The following is a 20,040-nucleotide window of genomic DNA, read 5'->3' as shown; positions in this document are numbered from 1 at the left end:
TTTTGCAGCAGCATGCTTAGTAAATATGGCCCTCATTTTCATTAACAAGTGTGAGAATGATCTGAATAACCCATTTGCAGGTAAACATAGCGATGAGAACAGGCCATTTACCCAAACAATGCTCGCCATTTTAACAGTTTCATTCTTCTCATCATGTTAGAGAGATTACATGAAAACTTATTTTCCTAAATTCCATTTTTAATCACGAAGGAGCATCTGGATCTTTGGACTGCGATAATTCCGATAATTTTCACTATTTTGAATGAATAAAAAACACTTAAATGACGACCTAGAATGATTGGTTGATTTTCATGAAACTCCCACAAATTTGTCCACTGCACTGTTCTCTTTAAAAGTTTAAAAAATATTGTCTGTGTTTAAAAAAAAAAAAAAAAAAAAAAAAAAAATCAGGATTAAATTGTGTTTTTATTTTTTATTCTGTTGCAGAAATTTTAATGTTTGTTTTTTGGCCGAAAAACTGTATGGATTATTAGTGTACATTGCTCTGAGTAATGCAATATTTGTATGGTGTTGATCAGGAGTGGTCAAGGAGGGGCATATCCGTTTATGGATTTAATTCCAATTTCTACTCTTAATTTTTTCCTTAGCCCAGTCATGTATCATATTTTAGCTGCATTTCTTGATAAGCAGCATTTAATGCATTCAGGTTATTGGCTAATGTGTCGAGTGTAATTGGTGACAATAAAAACCTGCATACCAGCAGCCTGGCAGGAAAGGATTTGACCACCCCTGGTCTTGATTGTCTGCTTGGACCTTGTTTATCACGGCTTGCAGCTACACTGATCAACCACAACATTAACCTAGTCTTAGCGCAAAGCCCCTAGTGGTCAGCATGCCGGCGTGCCGAGATTACTAAACTTAGATATTCAGTGCTACTACAACCAAAGTATGAGTTAAAAACAGAAACGCATTGTTTTATTTTCATTAGTAGACGATACGCGACAACTATGCCGAATACAGAGTTTTGCAGCGCCACCATTGTCGCTCTGGTCGTTAATTTAACATGCACCCCCTCCCTGAAGTCTCATCTACAACTACACCCCCCACCCATGACATAATGGACTATTTTCTTGGCATTCATAAAAATATTCTTTCACCACTAAAAAATCGTATTCTGTCATAGCAACAAGATAAACCTGACAACAGCCCTAAGATATGCCAATACAGCAGTGAAAACGCTACTCACTGAATAATGGAATAAATGATAAAAAGTTTTTAAAAAATGATACCGTCATTCTACAGTTAATATCTGGGACTAAATATTGAATAAATACAACCTTACCATTGGTTTTACGCGTGGAGATGTCCCTTTTGAGACTGAGCAGTCATATATTGTCTTGGACAATCCGTTTGTGAAATATACGCACATTTGTGATGCCTGGGTACCCTCCAAAATAAGCTGTACGTAATACCACACGTGTTGTTTACTGTGTTGTCACCCTTGTTAGTACAGTCTGGCTTGATTTGACAATTCATTTATTCAGTAGGTGAGAGTATAAGCTTTCTAACAATGTATAACATGTTTAATTTTGCTTTTGGAATAGCGTTAGCGTAACCAAATTTTTCTTATCGTATTCACTCTGTGGTAGCAGTAGAAGACGCTGCACCTAACGAAACATGGTCAACGATTTTTCGTAATTTCTTGGAAAATACTATTATTACTGAGGACTTCTGGGCATAGCTAAGCCATATGTTTGCTGATAGACCTAGCTGACATCGTTTTCTGGAGCAAAACAGAAGCGAATAGAACAGCATCATTGATTTACTGTCTCTGTCTTTATCCACTGAACATAGATAAGGTCATTGCTATGTAAGTATTACTGCTCAAAATACTTCGGTTATACACGTTATTTTTGAAATTGAGTTTTTTAAAATCGGTTAGTGGTGTTCAGGGTTTCCCCCAGAAAAGTTGTTAGGCCCGGTGGCAAGTATCTTTTGACGGGGGCCGGCGGCCTGGCGCGGGCCAGCGGCCAAGTGTCTTTTTTAATGGGGGCCCGGCACGGGCCAGCGACAGACTGATGGCAGCATTAAGGTAGGGCCCTATAGTTTCTGTGATAACAGAATCACAGACGGAATCGTGGAATTGAGAATTTAAAAAAAGCTATAACTCAGATTCCATAGGGCCCTACATTAAGTCAGTGCTAAAAGCTGACTGAAGATTTGAAAATATAACTACGTAATGTGAATGTTGTTATAAATAAGTCATTTATTCAACACACATTTAAAAAAATCAACAACTATTTACAGCATAGCATAATCTTACAAAGAATCTGACAACAATGTACAGACTTGGAATGCTGTGTTTTCATCAACAACAAAGAAATTAAGTTAAAATAAATAATATCAAAGTTTTTGCACTCCACAAAAAACTTGTATTCAAGTCCTGATTGGCTACTGAATCTTACAACAAGCCTTGGAATGCTGGGCACATTTAAATAGAGATGGGAATCGCGAACCGGTTCCAAGTTGTCCTATTCATTGGAATCGTATGGCTCCGAGCTTATCGAAGCCAGCATTTTTTTACGACAGCTGCGCATTGCAAAACAATGACGTAACGCTTGGGGGAGGCATGCACGCAGGCGGCCTCTCTCAGGTGTTTGTTTTGGACGGCAGCTGTCACAACAAATTTGATCCGGGCTGCCAGCCTTGATACATTCTGTTGCGATAAAGATTCTAAGACAACTCAGCAATTTCTCTGGATTAACGGGTTATTTTCTAGCCTGAAATGCGATCGTATTGCGAAATGGCTACACGTCATGTAACGTGCAAGTAGTTGGCTATCTCCCTGGATACAAAGTAAATGTTTTTACCAATACATAATAATAATAAATGTGATTTTATCCATAGAAAAAGCGATACAAAAAGGCAAAATAAATGTTGTGTTTGCGATTGCCGTCGTTGCTGTCAGAAGGAAATGTCACTGGAAAAAAAAAAAGAAGTTTGTTCTCTTTGTAGTGGTTTGGGCTGGAAATGAGCTGTAAGAGCGGGATATGCACAACACTGCCTACTTATTGGCTACTAAATCTTACAACAATGTACAGCCTTGGAATGCTGGGCACATTTCAACAACAACAAAATATATATGTATCTGTGTTACTCACTGTTTGGCTAGCTAGCTAAGTTAGGTAAATGACCACGTTGTCGTGCACATCAATGTCACCAAGCTAACGTTATTAATAAACAAGTATAGTCGTTATTTAGATGGCGATCAATACATCATGTAATGTTACAATGTATTGAACGTTACATTCATGCTACTAGTTTAATGTTACCTACACACTGCTTAAGTTAATATAAAAAGAATGTACTTACCGACGAGATGAAGTAATAACACAGTTTGTAACAAGGTTAGTTAGCCTACTAAAGAAATGGTGCCTTGCTAGGTACCATTAGCTTGTGATAGTTGGTAGCATCAAGTGTTGAACATCACTCTATGCACAATGAGGGTAAAGAACAGACCTGCTGTTTTCCTATAGTGCGTTCACATTTTAACCAACAGATGTCGCTGGTGAGCTTTCCAACCGAGCCGCCCCACTGTAACTGTAGTTTAAAACACATCTTAAAAATACGTTTAAAAAATAAAAAATAAAAAATAATAATCCCCGATGCTTAGGCCCGACGGGGGGTCAATTTAGGCCCGGCGGCCCGCCGGGCTTGCAATACTCTGGCGGAAATCCTGGTGTTACACAATGTGGACATTTCACATTGTAATGTAAGCGTTCGTTAGTAGTGTAATAGTTTTTATGAAGCATGCAACAGTGATGACGTGAGAGTTGGAACATGTATAGAAATACATACAGTTCATTATTACACATTTAGGTACTGTACCACATTGTGGACAATATTTTTGCATTATTTTTTGCATTATTTTTTAATCTGATAGCAATGTTTCATCTTAAACCTTCATTAGGGACTCATTTATATGCTTTATAATGGACAAAAAGCATTTTATTCATTTTTGGAGAGATTTTGGATATGTTTCTGGACCCCTAGATATTTTAGACCACTGTACTGACGGAAAGCTTGCAATTCCCACTTGAAAAGTGAGTTTCTTGAGTCAAAACAGTTGATTTGTAGTGAAATATGTGAATATGTTGTGATTTACAGCAATGCATTATTTAGACATTTTGTATAGATTTGGAGACACTGGGTACACTGCTTAGTTTTTGCTTCATAAATCTATAGTAGTTCTACATATCCACCCTTAGATTTTATGAATTTCATCCAGTTTTTGATCCAGCACATGTATAGTTTAACCTTGCTGTATATATGCAATGTCTCAGTATTTCATTGCAAACTCAAAAAGTGCAAATTTATTTTTGATTTTTTGTCTAGACAATTGCATTTGTGGCACTTTATTTCTTCCAAAATTAGGAATATAAACAAATTGTAAATTGTTAGTATTGTAAATGGTACAAATGTCTTGCTTCATTTAAGCCATTTTTCAAGTCTCTGTGGTGTTCACATCTGGATTTATAAAGCTTTAAATAGGGTACCTCCTAAATGGGCAAGGATTGGTAAGATTTGGCATGTGTGCTAAGGGGTTAAAACCACCTGCATTTTTCTGCTTTTTTCTGATTTAATATTATATTTTCTGTTTGTAATCAAAAAATTCACACGTGGTTAAAGTGCAGACTCAGACCTTTTATTAAAGGGTATTCTTATACATTTTGATTTCACCAGGTAGTAATTACAGCACTTTTTATACGTAGTCCCCCATTTCAGTGTTTTAGACAAATTAACATAATATCAAATCAAAGAGTCATGTTTTGTATTTGGTAGCAAATCCGCTTTTCAGACATTTTTCATGTATACTGCCCCAATTTAAGTGAGAACATTTTAGTTATAATGAAAGTCTAATCTCTCATTTGAAGTGTCAATAATTAATTTATACCAATTTCTAATGTTTTTATTGTTTAATTTGTCAAAATATGTCAAAAGTCTGGCATGGGCTTAATGGGTACCTAACGTACCCTTTAAGCCCATGGGTGTTCCAAATAAGCCCACTTCATTATTTGTTGATAAATAAATATATATTTAAAAAATCCTAACAATACAAACTTGTTCTATTCAAATCTGTAATCTCTTAGCTCTCAATAGCTATTTTCATTTTGTCTCCACTCCTATCCTATGGCCTGTAAATGGCATTTGAAATAGGCATGACCAGCCTTTTTGCTGTGTTGTCAACACAGAAAAAGTTAAACTTACAACATGTCTTCTTTGGAATGTAGCCAAAAAAATATTTACGAACAAAATCAAATCTATAGTGGAAATTACTCTTCAATACTTCATCTTTCAATATGTGTTGTCATTTTGTCTGTATCTCTATCCTATGGTTTGCTGTTGGCATTTGAAATTGGCCAAAATTTCTGGTTCAGTCAGCTGGTTGAAAGTGCAGGTGTTTTTATGAAGATTTCTGAAGACCGACTGACTGAATGAAAAACAATTTCAAGTTCAATACTAATGTTCTAAGGATAGTAAATGAGTCAATTTCAGGATTTACAATTAAACAATAAATTTTTAAATGTTAAACAGATTTAGGATAGTAGTTTGAAAACATTGTAAAAACACATTTTAAAACCATTCAGTTCATTGTGGAGTAACATTAAAACATACAGTTCATTATGAGGAGACATCAATCATAACATATTGAAGCTCATGTATCATTAGCCTATAACTTAAACAAAATAAACAAGAAAGATGTCAACATTTCTGCAATTTCTACTTTCTCCTAGACTAAACGTAGGCCTATGCTCTTTGAGGTGATTGTATCGTTTTAGTAAGGCTATCATTTGCTCCATGCTCCATCTTAGTAGTGTAACATAACAGGTTATAGGGTGGTCTAAGCTTTATTTTATTTGTTTGCTTCAATCTTTAGCCCACGTTGTGGTTGTCTTTGTCTTACGCTAGCAAGTCGTTCATGGCTTTCATCTTATTTTTGTAGATTTTCAATGACCTCATGATTGCGCAAATAGAATGGTCCAGGTCCCTACAGCCTTGCTTTGCAGAGGATGAACTTGCGCTTCTATCATGCGTGGGCATGAACTGTAGTTCTTTCGTGTTTTAGTCATCTTAAACTAAAACTCATCTGAAAAGTAAAGATTAAAAAATTATTGCTAATGTTAAGATAGAACACAGGCCTATCCAGAATGAATTGACGTATGCAATATCACTGATATTTAAATATGGGTATTAATTATCTGAATTATGGAGCTGATTCATCAGGTGAGGTCAAAATTAGGGAGGAAAATGGTTCAGAGGTCAAAAAGGAGAAAATCCCCATTGAAACACAGTAAAGTGGGCTTAATGGGAACAGGTGGGCTTAAAGGGAACATCAGTGAATTTATGGTTAAAGACATAATATTTTATTCTACTCACATGACATTAAAAAAACAACTGTATGAAATAAATCTATATATGGTGCACTAACATAATTTGAAAAGTATAAATTGATCATGTAGATAAGTAATTAGCTATACTCATTTACATCCACCTCAGACAGTGTGATATTTTTGCTAGAGTCCCCTTTAAGCCCACCAGGTAAAAATGTTAATTAAAAAATAAATAAAGATAAGCATACACATTTATTGTCTATTTAACAGTATAATAATATAAACTGCATACAAAAATATAAACTATACATGCTTATCATGCTTTATGTCATTGCAATGAACCATACTATGTAGCTACTGTATTGATGCAGCATGTGGTCTGTTTGCTAGTGTGCTAAAACTCATTTTGATTTCAAAAGACACAATATTTCTAATTCAGGTAATATTCTAACATATGTCTCATTCAAAACACTAATCACTTAAATTTTGATAACAAGTGAGTACTTTCCAAAAACAGGAGTAGAAATATACAAAAAATGTTATTTTCTGAGGGTACCAAAATCACCTAAGTTTTTTTGCAACTTCTTCTGGGATCAGCAGGCACATGCCACACATATGCTTCGATAACTCAATATCGACAAATGTGATTGACTTACAATAAAAAGTGTCATTTACGTAACAAGCAGCTTCATTCGAAAAAACATCACACAGCAAAAAATGATGTAGTTTTTTTTTGATTTGACTCAGAAGTTGCAAGTGGGCTTATATGGTACGTGGGCTTAATTGGGACGTTTACCCTCCTTTGCATGCCATGACTTCCTGATGTCTGTGACCTATCAGAGTCTGGATATCTTATTGTCAGGTTGTCCTAGATCTGCAAAGGAGTTAGTTTTAGTGATTCTTAAAATATATATTTTTTAAATATTTAATTCTGGCGACACCATTTGTTTTAATTGGGCCAGCCAGAACTGTAATATTATAGGTAGAGTTCATTGGTTCTTCATTTGCTTCATTCTCTGGTGTAACCTGCAGTATGGACCCCTAAAGTTGTCTAAAATTCCTCATACCAGGGAAGAGCGGGCTAGCCTGGCTTGCCTGTGGGCCCCATCTGGAGGTGGTCCAGGCGAACACAGGGGAGCGGTTCTCGGCTTATTGCTTCAGTGGTGTGAGTGAGCATGCACCTAATGTGCTGGCCGTTCATGAATTCTGCTGGCTGAAGAGATCGGGCTTGCTGGTGGGACTGGAGGAATCTGCGGGCAGCGTACTATGCTTGTACGATCTGTCCATCTCCCGCGTTGTCAAGGCTGTGGTCATCCCTGGAAGGGTGAGTCCCATTTCCTTTTCTCTGCTATGTCTATTCAGCACTTTATCTGTTGCTATTGTATTTTGCACATTGGGAGTTTATTTTAAAAATTGTTTTTGGCTTGCTGGTCTTTACATGGTAAACATGATTCTGTTTATTGGCTTCAACAATGAGCTCGCAACTGTGCAAATTGTTTTTAAAAAAATTAGCTTGAATGATTCATCTCTGGATATACTGCTGGTTTGCTTGCTAGTTATATGCTAGATAGGTTGTTATCCTCTGTCTAAACACTGCTCTGGTCAGTTTGCTTGTCGACATACTTATTAGAAAGCTGCTGTCCTTGTCCTATTGGCTTTGACTGTCGCTTTCAGGTGAATAATTGGTGTGACCTATGTTTTATGCATCAAAACCTAATCATTCATCTGAAAAAATCCATCTAGAGTGATGTCATTATGATATGTCATCACTTTCGACATTTCAGTGACTAAAAGGGAATTCATTAATTGTGACAAATCAATAGTTTTGTACATTAACTCTGAATTCAGTCACATTATTACTGAGTGTTTGGAGACATGTAGCTTGTCATAAATAAATGCATTTGGGTGAAACAATATGACTGCAGCACCTTTCAGGTGTAAAAAAGCATATACTAGTTGCCAATTATCTTGTCTATTTATGAGCATCATCCTCTAAGTATCATTCATACTTTCTACTAAAGATGGAATAGATTAACCATATAATTTGGATGAATGCATTTGTCATGTACTGTAAGTCCTAAATAAGAGCATCTGCTAAATTAATGTAATGTAAATGGTATTCGCATTTCACCCTCTGGCAGATCACTGCCATCGAGCCACTGGTGAGCTATGGGGGAGCCAGTAGCAGCACCCAGCACCTGCATCAGAGTCTGCGCTGGTTCTTCGGCGTGGTGGCAGTGGTCACTGATGTGGGCCATGTCCTTTTGGTGGATCTTTGCCTGGATGACCCATCCTGCAGCCAAAGTGAACTTGAGGCCTCAGGTCAGCTCTTAAAGATGTTTCTACTTATTTTCCCCATCAGGCTTTTTTTTCTGTTTCTATTCTGTTTATTTTCAGACCCTAAATGTCTCTGGGACTGCCAGTGTTTTGGTTTATACACATTTATTCTGCTATCAGCTGACATTGAGTCTAAAATGTCATTGTGTAGGCCTATGTGTTTGTGTAAGTCCTCTACCTCTGGTTGAGTCAAGGTTTAAAAAATCACTAGTTGCTGATTAATCTCTCAATCTGCTCCCCCCAAATAATATACTGAATAATAATGAGAAAAGTAATTTCATATAATAAAGATGGGGATTTCATGACTTGATTGCGATATACTGATTTGCACAAATTGCAGGTCTCATGGGCTTTGTGACATTCCACCCCCACCCACCCTCCTCTTTGTTTTTTTTTTGCCCTTTTGCTTTCCAGTTTTGGATGGTAACTGTCAACCTTAACCACTTCGCACAATGCTCCTAGTGGTCGGCACGCTGGCGTGCTTAGATTGCTCAGTTCAGACATTCTGTGCTCCTGCAACCAAATTATGAGTTGAAAACACAAACTGTGTGCTTTATTAGTAGACTATAAACTACACTCCTGGGCAAAAAAAATGGGCCAAGCCCAAAATTGCACAAAATTAAGCTTTTAATGGTCAAGAATTCAACAAATGCAGACCTACTGTGCCACCATTTGCTCGTTTACTTTTGCTGCAGTGAACTGTTCGGGGAAAAGCTAGAAACAGGGAAATTCACTTATGCAGTAGACAAATTAACATAATGTCAAATAAGAGTCATGTTTTGTATTTGGTTGCATATCATTTGCATGCCATGACTTCCTGATGTCTGTGACCTATCAACATCAGTCTGGATATCTTATTTTCAGGTTGTCCTACAAGCGATGCAAAATCTCTTTGCATTTGAATGGATCTCTATGGGAATTGAGGGGTGGGACTTGATTCAGCTGTAAATTATGCTGATACAGTATGGAACACATTTGTTAGCTAAAATGGCTTTAAGTCATCAAGGGTCCAGGGTATCAGATGAGCCTCAAACCACTGTGCTGCTGCCAGATATGCAGTAGATACTACAAGCATTGTTTCTCCTGAATATTTTTTCCATTGAGTTCAACAGGAAAATTAATCAGGAGAAACAATGCTTGTAGTATCTACTGCATATCTGGCAGCAGCACGGTGGTTTGATGCTCATTGGTTTGGTAAGTAGTGTTTGTGTTTAATGCACCAGATGAGGCCTGAACTGCCAAAACATGGTGAACGGTTGAAAATTGTTTTAATGTCATCCCGCCCCCATACAAGAAAACATCACATACTGTAGAGTGCTGAAAAACATACGAGAGTTAATGATTTCACATTTAGGTACGCATTGTCTGATAATGTTTTTGCATTCTTTTTTATCCGATATCAATGTTTAATCTTGGACAAAAATAAATATTAATTCTTGGAGAGATTTTTGATTTTTATTTTTATGTTTCAGGACTCCTAGATATTTTAGACCACTGTACTGACGGAAAGCTTGTAATTCTCATTTGAAAATGTTGCAACAGTGAGTTTCTTGAGTCAAAACAGTTGATTTGTAGTGAAATACATGATTATGTTACGATTTACATCAATCAATTTGGAGACAGTGGGTACACTGCTTTTTGCTTGAGAGATCTTTAGTAGTTCTGCATATCCATTCTTAGATTTTACGCACTTGTGATCAAGGAGTTTTTGATCCAGGACATGTATATTTTAACCTGCTGTATATATGCAGCCTCTCAGTATTTCATTGCAAACTAAAACAAGCACAAAACCATCCAGACCCACGGCGCAACTTGGCGAACTATTTAGCTAGCTAGCTATGGCACGTCCTCACCTCTGTAATGTTATTTGTTGTCCTCTGTGTGTCCATACATCTGTTTCGGTGGTTGTAGCTGTGTGTCCTTAGCTCCTACTCATGCATGCAGGATAGTATCCGTACGCGCTAACTGGGTTAACTAAAGTAGACGATCCGTATGTGCTAACTAGGTTAGCTAAAGTAGGCGAAACACGAACATGTTAGGGTTAGCTAAAGTAATGTTAGCTAAAGGCGTTAAAGCTGTGCTTAAAAATGTCGTGCCGTACTACCTGCGCATGCGTCCTACTAAACGAAGCACCACCTGCGCATGTGTCCCACAAAACGTCCCTGAAAGGTCGTCCGTGAGTGAGTGACCACAATTTGCCATGCATAGCCCACGGCGCCAGTTCCTGCATGCCATGGGAAAAAAGAGCAAATTCATTTTTGCTTTTTTGCCTGAACAATTACGTTTGTGGCTAAGTTAGTATTGTAAATGGTACAAATGTCTTTCTTAATTTACGCCATTTTTCAAATCTCTGTATTGCTCACATCTGGAGTTATAAAGCTTTAAATAAGGTACCCCCTAAATGGGCATGGATTGGCCAGGTTTGGCATGTGTGCAAAGGGGTTAACATAGCCTACAGTGTTACAACGTATTTTAACAACCACCTATTACCAAATGCTTGGAGAAATAATGTGTGAAATAGTGTAGCCGTCAGATTCTGGAGTGCGCTGGGATCAAAATTCTCATCCTTACCTGACGTTGCTATCAGATGTTTGGCGGCCCCTGTCAACTTTAGAGAAATTAAAACGGACACATTGTAACCCTGTTTTATTTACTTACGCAATTTGAGTGCACCTTATTTATGACAACATTTTGTTAAAATAATGGCAAAAAAAAGCATGCGCTTTCTTTCCATGTTGGACCGAATGAAGCAGTTTAAATGCCCCTGCTTATCAATGAATTTCACTGGTAGGCTGTTCTGAGCAGCTGGCAACCGGTTGTTGATTTGTAATTTAAAAGCACTTGTTACTGTTGCTATAGTCACGCATGTTATTTCACTCAATTCCGCAAGAGATCTATTCATTAGTTTGATAATTGTACGTTTAAAAAAATTCAATTATTTCTTCTGCATTTTTTCAGTTTTCCACAATTTTCTGTCACAGCTCCATGATTTCAGCCTGTATTTCCTGTGACACCCAGCCTGAGTGATCTGTAATCTGTGATATTTTTCACATCATTTTGCATCATTTCCCAGTTGTTCCTTTGAAACTTTTCTCAACAGGGATGCTATTCTCAGGATTTATGCTTTTCAACCCACCAAATATTCAGACTTGCGTTACATCCTTGGTTCCACCTGCCAGGATTTGTCCACTAATTCAAACACTTAACTGAAGATAAAAAGTTAGCTAGCTAACTTGCCTCCTGAAAGACGACCATTAAATGAGTTTAAAATCAACTTAATAGTAGGGATGTGACGGTACACTGAATTGACGGTACGGTTCGTATCACGATACAGAGCTCACGGTACGGTACAATCTCGTCCCCAGTGGGCGTGACTTTGTTCCTCTTGCTGGTAGCGAATGCAAGGATCGAGGAGTCTCTGGGGAGGAGAGTGGGTATGGTATGGAATAATGGATAATAAATGGATAATAATCGAACATCACTTTTAAATGTGCTGTTTATTTTCAATTAAATAACAAGATTTATTTATTTATTTTTTACATGTCTCAAAGAAGTACTATTTTATTGACTACATTTTATGAGAAAACAATGTATCTACTTAGCCAACGTATATCAGAGAGCACTTTCTCTTTCGAGCAGCCGTTAGAACAAGTAACGGTAAAGAAATCAGCATCCAGGGCTAAAACAACACATTGTGGGAAATTTAGTGAAATAAAATGGCCATATCAAACACATTATTTCAAACTAAATTGTTTAGAATAAAATCGAAATGAAAACACCTTATTAAAAATAGGGAAAGAAAGTGCTTGGTCCTTTGGCTATTAAATATTCTGTGGGAAAATGCTCTGTCTATACTTTTTAAACTGTAAAACTAAATTCAAGTAAAATAAAATGATGTGCTAATATATGAACCGTGGTTCGCCTGCTTTCATTTTCGGTACTAATTGTCAGCTGTTTTAGGTAAGATTTTTGGGAACGCTGGATTTTTTCACACCCCTGCTTAACAGCGAGTTGAACTTCGCTAGCTAACTTTAGCTTTCTTGGCTGACATTTGGACACTTATCAAAAGTTCATTAACTAAAATTCTAATGTTAAGCAGGCAATTATTATCAATACAACTTTGTCATATCTTGGTGTCAAGTCTTTCAACAAGACTGCATGTTATAATTTGTTAACATTAACATATCATTGAGCATTGGGGTTTGTGTGTGTTGGGAGTTATGGGAGAAATGGGGTAGAGCCCTGAAATTGGTCTTGCTCTCAATGTTTATTATTGCATTGACTAAAGACAAAAAAAAACATTCAAGGTCTGGTTTGAGATTGGTTATATTCCCCACAAGTGACAAGTATACTTCTTTCAGGTTTTTAACCTAATTATAAACATTAACTTGTAACACTGTTACTAGTAGTGCAAGTTTAGCATGACCTATTCAGCACATAAGGACAGGGTGGGCACAAATCCATATTCATATCCATAAGACGTTTATGTTAGAGCAGATTGCCAACCTTTAAAATGCTATTAGCTATGTAGAAAGGATTTTACTGGTCTTAGATGTTCTAGTGGCGTACATTGGACCACAACTAACCCTACCCTCTGGACACCATTTAGCTAAGGGGAAAGCAAGCCAATCTCTTTATTAATTTGTTTTATTTTTTTTTTGCTAGAATCATTTGAAAATATCTTTGGGTCATTTGCAAAGAAGCATTATAAAGCAGACCAGCAAAGAATTCACAGATTTCAGTTTCTCAGACCTTATAATGGTCTTGGTATATTTGGCATATTTGTGGGGAAAAACACACACTTGTTATTTTTGAAACTTAAGTTAATGAATCATAATAGCCTGAATCAGTTGGTTTTTTAAATAGGCCTTTATTTTTTGACAAGTAAGATTCAGTTTTTGGACAAAGTTGTCAAGCCCTGTACATCACAGTAAAAAAAATCATACATTTTCATGTAGCTACTCATGTCATGCCAGCTCTGGACTCGACTCAAGTGAAACTGTGTAATAAACCAATTATACGAAGCACTGTACTGTAATTTAGGAGCCTTCAGTTGCCATTGTGGTCACTCACTCACTCACGGACGATCTGAGAGGGACGTTTAGTAGGACACATGCGCAGGTGGTGCATTGTTTAGGAGTAGGTGAAACGGGATGCATGCCCAGGTGGTGCTTCATTTAGTATGTGGTTTCTCAACAGAGGTGGTACATGTACATCTTTAAATAGATATATCCACATTATATAATACCACTAACTTATTTAAATAACGTATATAACCTAAATATTTTGAGCAGTAATACTTATAAGTAATACTTTTGAGCATAGCAATGATGAAATTTCATCTATGTTCGGAGAGAGACAGTGTCTATGATACTGTTCTATTCGCTTCTGTTTTGCTCCAGGAAACGATGTCAGCTAGGTCTATCAGCAAACAATATGGCTTAGCTATGTCCAGAAGTCCTCAATAATAATAGTATTTTCCATGAAATATTGTTAACCACGTTTCGTTCGGTGCAGAATATTTTTATGCTAACATAGAGTGAATGTGTAAGTGAATGCGATGCTAAGAGAATTTTCTGTTACGCTGACCTATAAAACGCTATTCCAAAAGCAGAATTAGACATGTTATAAATCGTTAGAAAGCTTATACTCTCACCTACTGAATAAATGAATTGTCAATCAAGCCAGGCTGAACTAAAAAGGGCGACGACGCTGTAAACAACAGGTGTGGTATTACGCACAGCTATTTTGGAAGATACCCAGGCGTCACAAATGCGCGTATATTTCCCAAACGGATTGTCCAAGACAATATATGACCACGCAGTCTCAAAAGGGACATCTCCACACGTAAAACCAACAGTAAGGTTGTATATTTATTCAATATTTAGTCCCAGATATTGACTGTAGAATGACATGGTATCATTTCTAAACTTTTTCTTGTTTATTTCGTTTTTTGTTATTCAGTGAGCAGCGTTTTCACTGCTGTATAGGCATATCTTAGGGCTATTTTCGGGTTTATCTTGTTGCTATGACGGAATACGATTTTTTAGTGGTGAAAGAATATTTTTATGAATGCCCAGAGACAATATTGTCCATTATGCGCTAAGAGGTTAAGCCATTTTTCAAGTCTCTGTGTTGTTCACATCTGGAGTTATAAAGCTTTAAATAGGGTACCCCCTAAATGGGCAAGGATTGGCAAGATTTGGCATGTGTGCTAAGGGTTAATATAGTCTTATCAATAAAGATTTCACGTGGTTTGACTAAACCGAAGTTCCTAACATAAAACAATATAGCACAACAAATCTGAGAAATCACCTCAGAACGCACCACCCAAGCGAATCTGCTCAACTTGAACTTACATCCGAAGCTGCTACACCATCTACATCTGGACAGGGGCAGCTGAGTGTTGCCCAGGCATTTTGCCCGAGGGGTGAAATATAAGCGGGACAAATGGAAAGCTCTGACAGCGTAACCAAATTAATTCAACCGTCGCAGTCGGAAAGACAGGCAATGTCGGTCTGTTTTATTTCATTTTAACATAGCCTACTTTGTTTAGCACTATAAAAATAAACATTTTACTTATTTGATTTATTCCAAAACATTTGGAATTGTTAAATCTAGGTTCTATTTAAAAGAAATGTGTTCATTCTATTCTACTTATGCTGCCATTTTGTAAACGAAAAGACCGTTGGTTTAACAAATTCATTTGATTTAATTTGACTGTCGCTAATTAAAAGCACATTTTCATCTCTTTTAACAGGCAGTGTCGATCAGTTTTCTTCGTTTCATTTATTAACACTGTCACTACTCAAATATGCTATAGGCCTATTGTTTCATTTCCTACTTAATATCTAAGAATGTTTAGGCAATTTAATTTGTTGAAACAAATGTTTAGCACTGTAAAAATAAATATTTTATTTTTTTCGAAAAGTTTAAAAAAGTAAAAAATGTTAAATATTTGTTGTTTATAGAAATTACATTACATTACATTACAGGCATTTAGTAGACGCTCTTATCCAGAGCGACTTACACAACTTTTACATAGCATTTTACATTGTATCCATTTATACAGCTGGATATATACTGAAGCAATTTCGGTTAAGTACCTTGCTCAAGGGTACAACGGCAGTGTCCTACCCGGGAATCGAACCTGCGACCTTTCGGTTACAGGCCCAGTTCCTTACCCACTGTGCTACACACCATCCTACATAAATGTTGATAAAGTTATGTTGTTAATTATATTCAACTTATGCTGCCTTTTCGTGAATGAAACGCCGCCCCCCCCCCCCCCCCCCAAGACGAGAAGATTTTGCCGATCGATTCGATTACCTGGGTGACGATAATCGACAGCAAAAATTCCATGACCGTCACAACCCTAACTGGAACATGCCTTTCCAAATACCTCAGTGGTAAGCTGTTTGTCTCTCAATCCTTTGGTTGAGGGTTCAAATCCTGGTGGTGGTATCGTGAACTGCTTCAAATCTTCATTTGATCTGGATCTGGCCTTGTGTTCTTAACCCTCTGGGGTCTGAGGGTAAAATGAGGTACACTGGTGATTGTGCCATGCTCTGACATGTAAATTTCATCAACTTTATATGCAGTGATTCCAAAGTTTTTCATATCTCTGTTTTCAGCACAAACTCAGCTACAATAATATGGCAGCAGTAAGTAGGTCATAATCATATGCTGATTGTAAATTGCTCTAAAAACACACAAACTGTAAACAGCAGTAATAAAACACACTAAACAATAGTATTGAAGTTTTTGGATCACTGAAATGTGTTCATCAAGGTCTTGGGTATCAAAAGATGACAAAATATTTTAGCAAATCCAATGAGAAATATAAAAAAAATTTCTGAATGTTAGTGTTGTGACTAGTATTTTTCAACACCAGGTGAGAATGGGAGGGCAAATGGCCTTTCTGTAATGAATATGCATTGGGTAGGAGGAACTGCCAGCTAAGTAGGCTATTCACACCTGGCCGCATGCCTCCCCACCACTAAGACAAAGACTCAATGAGCCATTTAGAAGACAAACAAAGACATCTTTTGATTTTGGAACATTTATTGAAGTAAACTATATGCATGGAAGATGAGATGAGACTGGTGTACTCTTGCGAAGCCTGCGTGGCCTCTTAGCTAGTGGTGAACTGTTTCCTGATCAGCGTCTCTGTAAATATAATAAAAACAATTGTTAGGAAATGTGACATCAAATCAAACTTCATTTATGTAGCACATTTCCTTCAACAGGTGAAAATTAAATGTCCTTTACAAAATAGGGACAAACCACTAACTAATGAAAACAAAACTTAGGAAATGTGACAGTTACATCATATACAAACAAAGAACCAAACAAACACAACCAGATTGAGAGAGGTAGCCTATAATTTTGAGATGCAATGGTTAGAATCGTTCGTAGTGTGGGAATTTACATTAGCGCACATATTAGTGAATATTCCTACAAACACACAGAGAATAACACATTTACAAATAATGCAAGCTATCAACGAAACAACATTAGCTAACTAAATAAACATTGATATTCCAACTCAACTACACACAACTCATCAATAACAATGTCTCAATCTGAAGTAGGCTAGGTCTGTTTAGCTAAGTGGTTATTTTATTGCTATTTCCCGAACTTACATACAGTATGCTAATATCGATTGTGCGAGGACACTAAGTTTTAGAATCCTAGCCACACCACTACGCGCCAGGCATGGGCTATTTATTACCAATATGATTGAAAAAAATCTACAGTCTACCTGCTACTTCTAACACAACCAGACGCAGAGAGCCTAGCCTATAATTTTGAGATGCAATCGTTAGAACAGTTCATAGTGTGGGAATTTACAAACGCGCATATTGCTGGATATTCCTACAAACACAGAGATACGTTGCAATACAGTACACATATTTACCAATATGATAAGAAATATACTTACTCATGAAGTTGATTCTCAGCTGGATCAGTTCGCTGTTCGAGATGACACCGTCCAGTCATCTGGGCGATTTTCCAAAATTAAACAAATGTTTACGTCAAAAGAAGTGAATTACGCTATATGCTTTGACATATATATATGCTGAGCGAAATTCACATAGTAATGAGTAAGGACTAATGAAGCATACATGGTCTAATTAATCAAATTTAAAACTTTTAAAACAATTCATATTATTTGCCAATGGGCGCATTGGAAAGTCGCGATTCTAAGGTTTCTGTCAATGTTTTTGTTGCGTCTGTATGATAACAGCTTGTGAAGTTAATCATCCAAGTAGAAACGAAAGTTCATTTCATCTTGTCGCGCTCCGCCGGCGGAGCTCCCGACCCCAGAGGGTTAATGGGCATTGTCTGCAAAATCATCTACACTGCTTTGACCCCGGTATGAATTTGTAGCATATATCCAACATGTTAAAAGTTAGATGTATGTTGTGAAGCGTACTTTCCTCATCCTAGTCTGTTTTTAGCTTAGCTAAAAATCAGTCTGAACAATCTCTTGATCATGCTTAAATTTTTTGAAGACAATTTGTTGTTGTATAACACTAAAACATAGATGGATGAGTAGGAAACATTTGAATTAAGAATCAAAATATAGGGGACTTAAAGTTACAATCTCGAAGATTTCCGTTTCGTTCCCTTTGGCGGTACCAATGGCGAGAAGCGGTAATTGCAGGTGTGTTTTTGGACCTCACTTCCCATAGATCCAACCGGATCCTACCAGTGTCGCCTGTATGACGTCAGTCAGTTGGCACCTGGGCCACGCCAACTATTACATTTATTATTTACTGAATAAAAAATGGTTGTTATACAAGTAACGTTATGTACATACTCATTCATTGTCTAACATTAGGCTAACTTAAGCTGTCTTTACACTGCCGAGCCGGGTTAAAATGCTGTAGCAGACCTGCTAAGAAGAATTCGCGGGATTCGCTGTGGTTCGTGCAATTATGTATCGTGCACAATAAACAGTCTTTTTTGTGAATGATTGTTGTGTGATATTTTTGAAATAACTGCCTTGTTGTTTTTGGTTTTGCTAGCTAAACTGTTTGAGAATAATGCTGAGCTGGGTGTTAAATTAGCAATCAGAACAAGCAGAATAAAACAAAAACAAAGGAGATTTCATCAAAAAAGGGAATCAAGGCTGAAGGAACATATGAGGAAGCGTAATAAAATAATAACAACGCTAGTCCATACTGCCATATTCTTTTATTTAGTTTTCTCAGGCTTTACATCTTTACACAGAAATCAGATCCGCTCTGCTACACCTATACCCCGGCTTTATTCCGATCAATATATTGATGAACTTGATGGCAAATAACGATAACGTTAAGCCCAGTTCAGATCAATGATTTGCAACGAGACTAAACTGTTTCAGAATGCTGCAGAGAAAATTGCAGTGGTGTGAACTGGTTAGTTGCAGAGCATCTGAAGCCGTTGCCTGGGGTCTCAGAAGACCCACCTTGTCAAATCGTTAAGTGCAGTTTTAGAATGTTTACAATCAGATGTCTTGGAATTTTGCAGGTTGCATCCAGTCTCGTTGCGAATCATTGATCTGAACTGGCCTTTAGTTAGCTACATTGCAAGGTTGCAACAATGTAGCATTGCGTTCGATAGACGGTTTGCAAGGTCGGTACCGGTCGGTAGCGTTAGCTAGCGTTTTTTCTAATTGTTAGCTGACATTAGATTGTGTTAATTACATTAGCTAGCTAGCTAACGCAACGTTACCTGATATGAGAGATGGAAACTGCGCGCAACATTGTCTTAACTAATGTTGCCTTTCTTGACATGGTCCGGTAGCTAGCGTTAGCTGTGCAAATAGCTATGTAATTTAGTAACGTTACATTGTCATCAAATGTAATACGAAAACTACATCAACAAATAATTTGACCTCATGTTACACAAAAACTTATTAGGGTTCCATAACCCCCCCCCCCCCTTTCTCTGTAACTCTAGCAGACACCGGAAAAAAAAACAGTACGCCGCTCACACACAAGTGAGTTCAAGAGCGAGCCTGTTGCGTTAGCTCCGCCTACCCTCTCTGGCGGACCAACCACTGATGGGTGATGGAAAATGCGTCACTAACTGTGCGCCGCTTGTGATTTTTTCCTGGGAATGTCGCCACAGACACCCAGTTCTTTAATCATAAATTATTATAATAATAATAATATAAATTAATATAATAGGCTCAATCACAATTGTGTTACCTAATTCAGCGATAGTGACTTAACAGAGATTTATTTTAATGAAAATCTTCGAGATTATTACTTTAAGAAAATAATTATAGTCAACAGCACAATGTTATTATAAACTAAATATATTTTCACAGTGATCATTTTGCTGTGATTAAAGAGCA

At 37.1% G+C, this 20,040-nt stretch overlaps 1 protein-coding gene across 2 annotated transcripts in view; it reads left to right on the top strand.

The window, feature by feature from the left end:
* ahctf1 (AT hook containing transcription factor 1) overlaps positions 1 to 20,040 on the top strand; it is a 224,807-nt gene that overhangs the window by 25,752 nt on the left and 179,015 nt on the right. For both annotated transcript variants that reach the window (XM_035422269.1, XM_035422270.1), the window contains 2 exons: positions 7,424 to 7,677; positions 8,495 to 8,675. In XM_035422269.1, coding sequence (XP_035278160.1) covers positions 7,424 to 7,677; positions 8,495 to 8,675 — 435 coding nt within the window. The remainder of the gene's footprint in view (positions 1 to 7,423; positions 7,678 to 8,494; positions 8,676 to 20,040) is intronic.

Source organism: Anguilla anguilla, chromosome 6 (genome assembly GCF_013347855.1).
Source record: "Anguilla anguilla isolate fAngAng1 chromosome 6, fAngAng1.pri, whole genome shotgun sequence".
NCBI classification, from domain to species: domain Eukaryota; kingdom Metazoa; phylum Chordata; class Actinopteri; order Anguilliformes; family Anguillidae; genus Anguilla; species Anguilla anguilla.
This window is presented reverse-complemented; position numbering and strand designations above follow the sequence as displayed.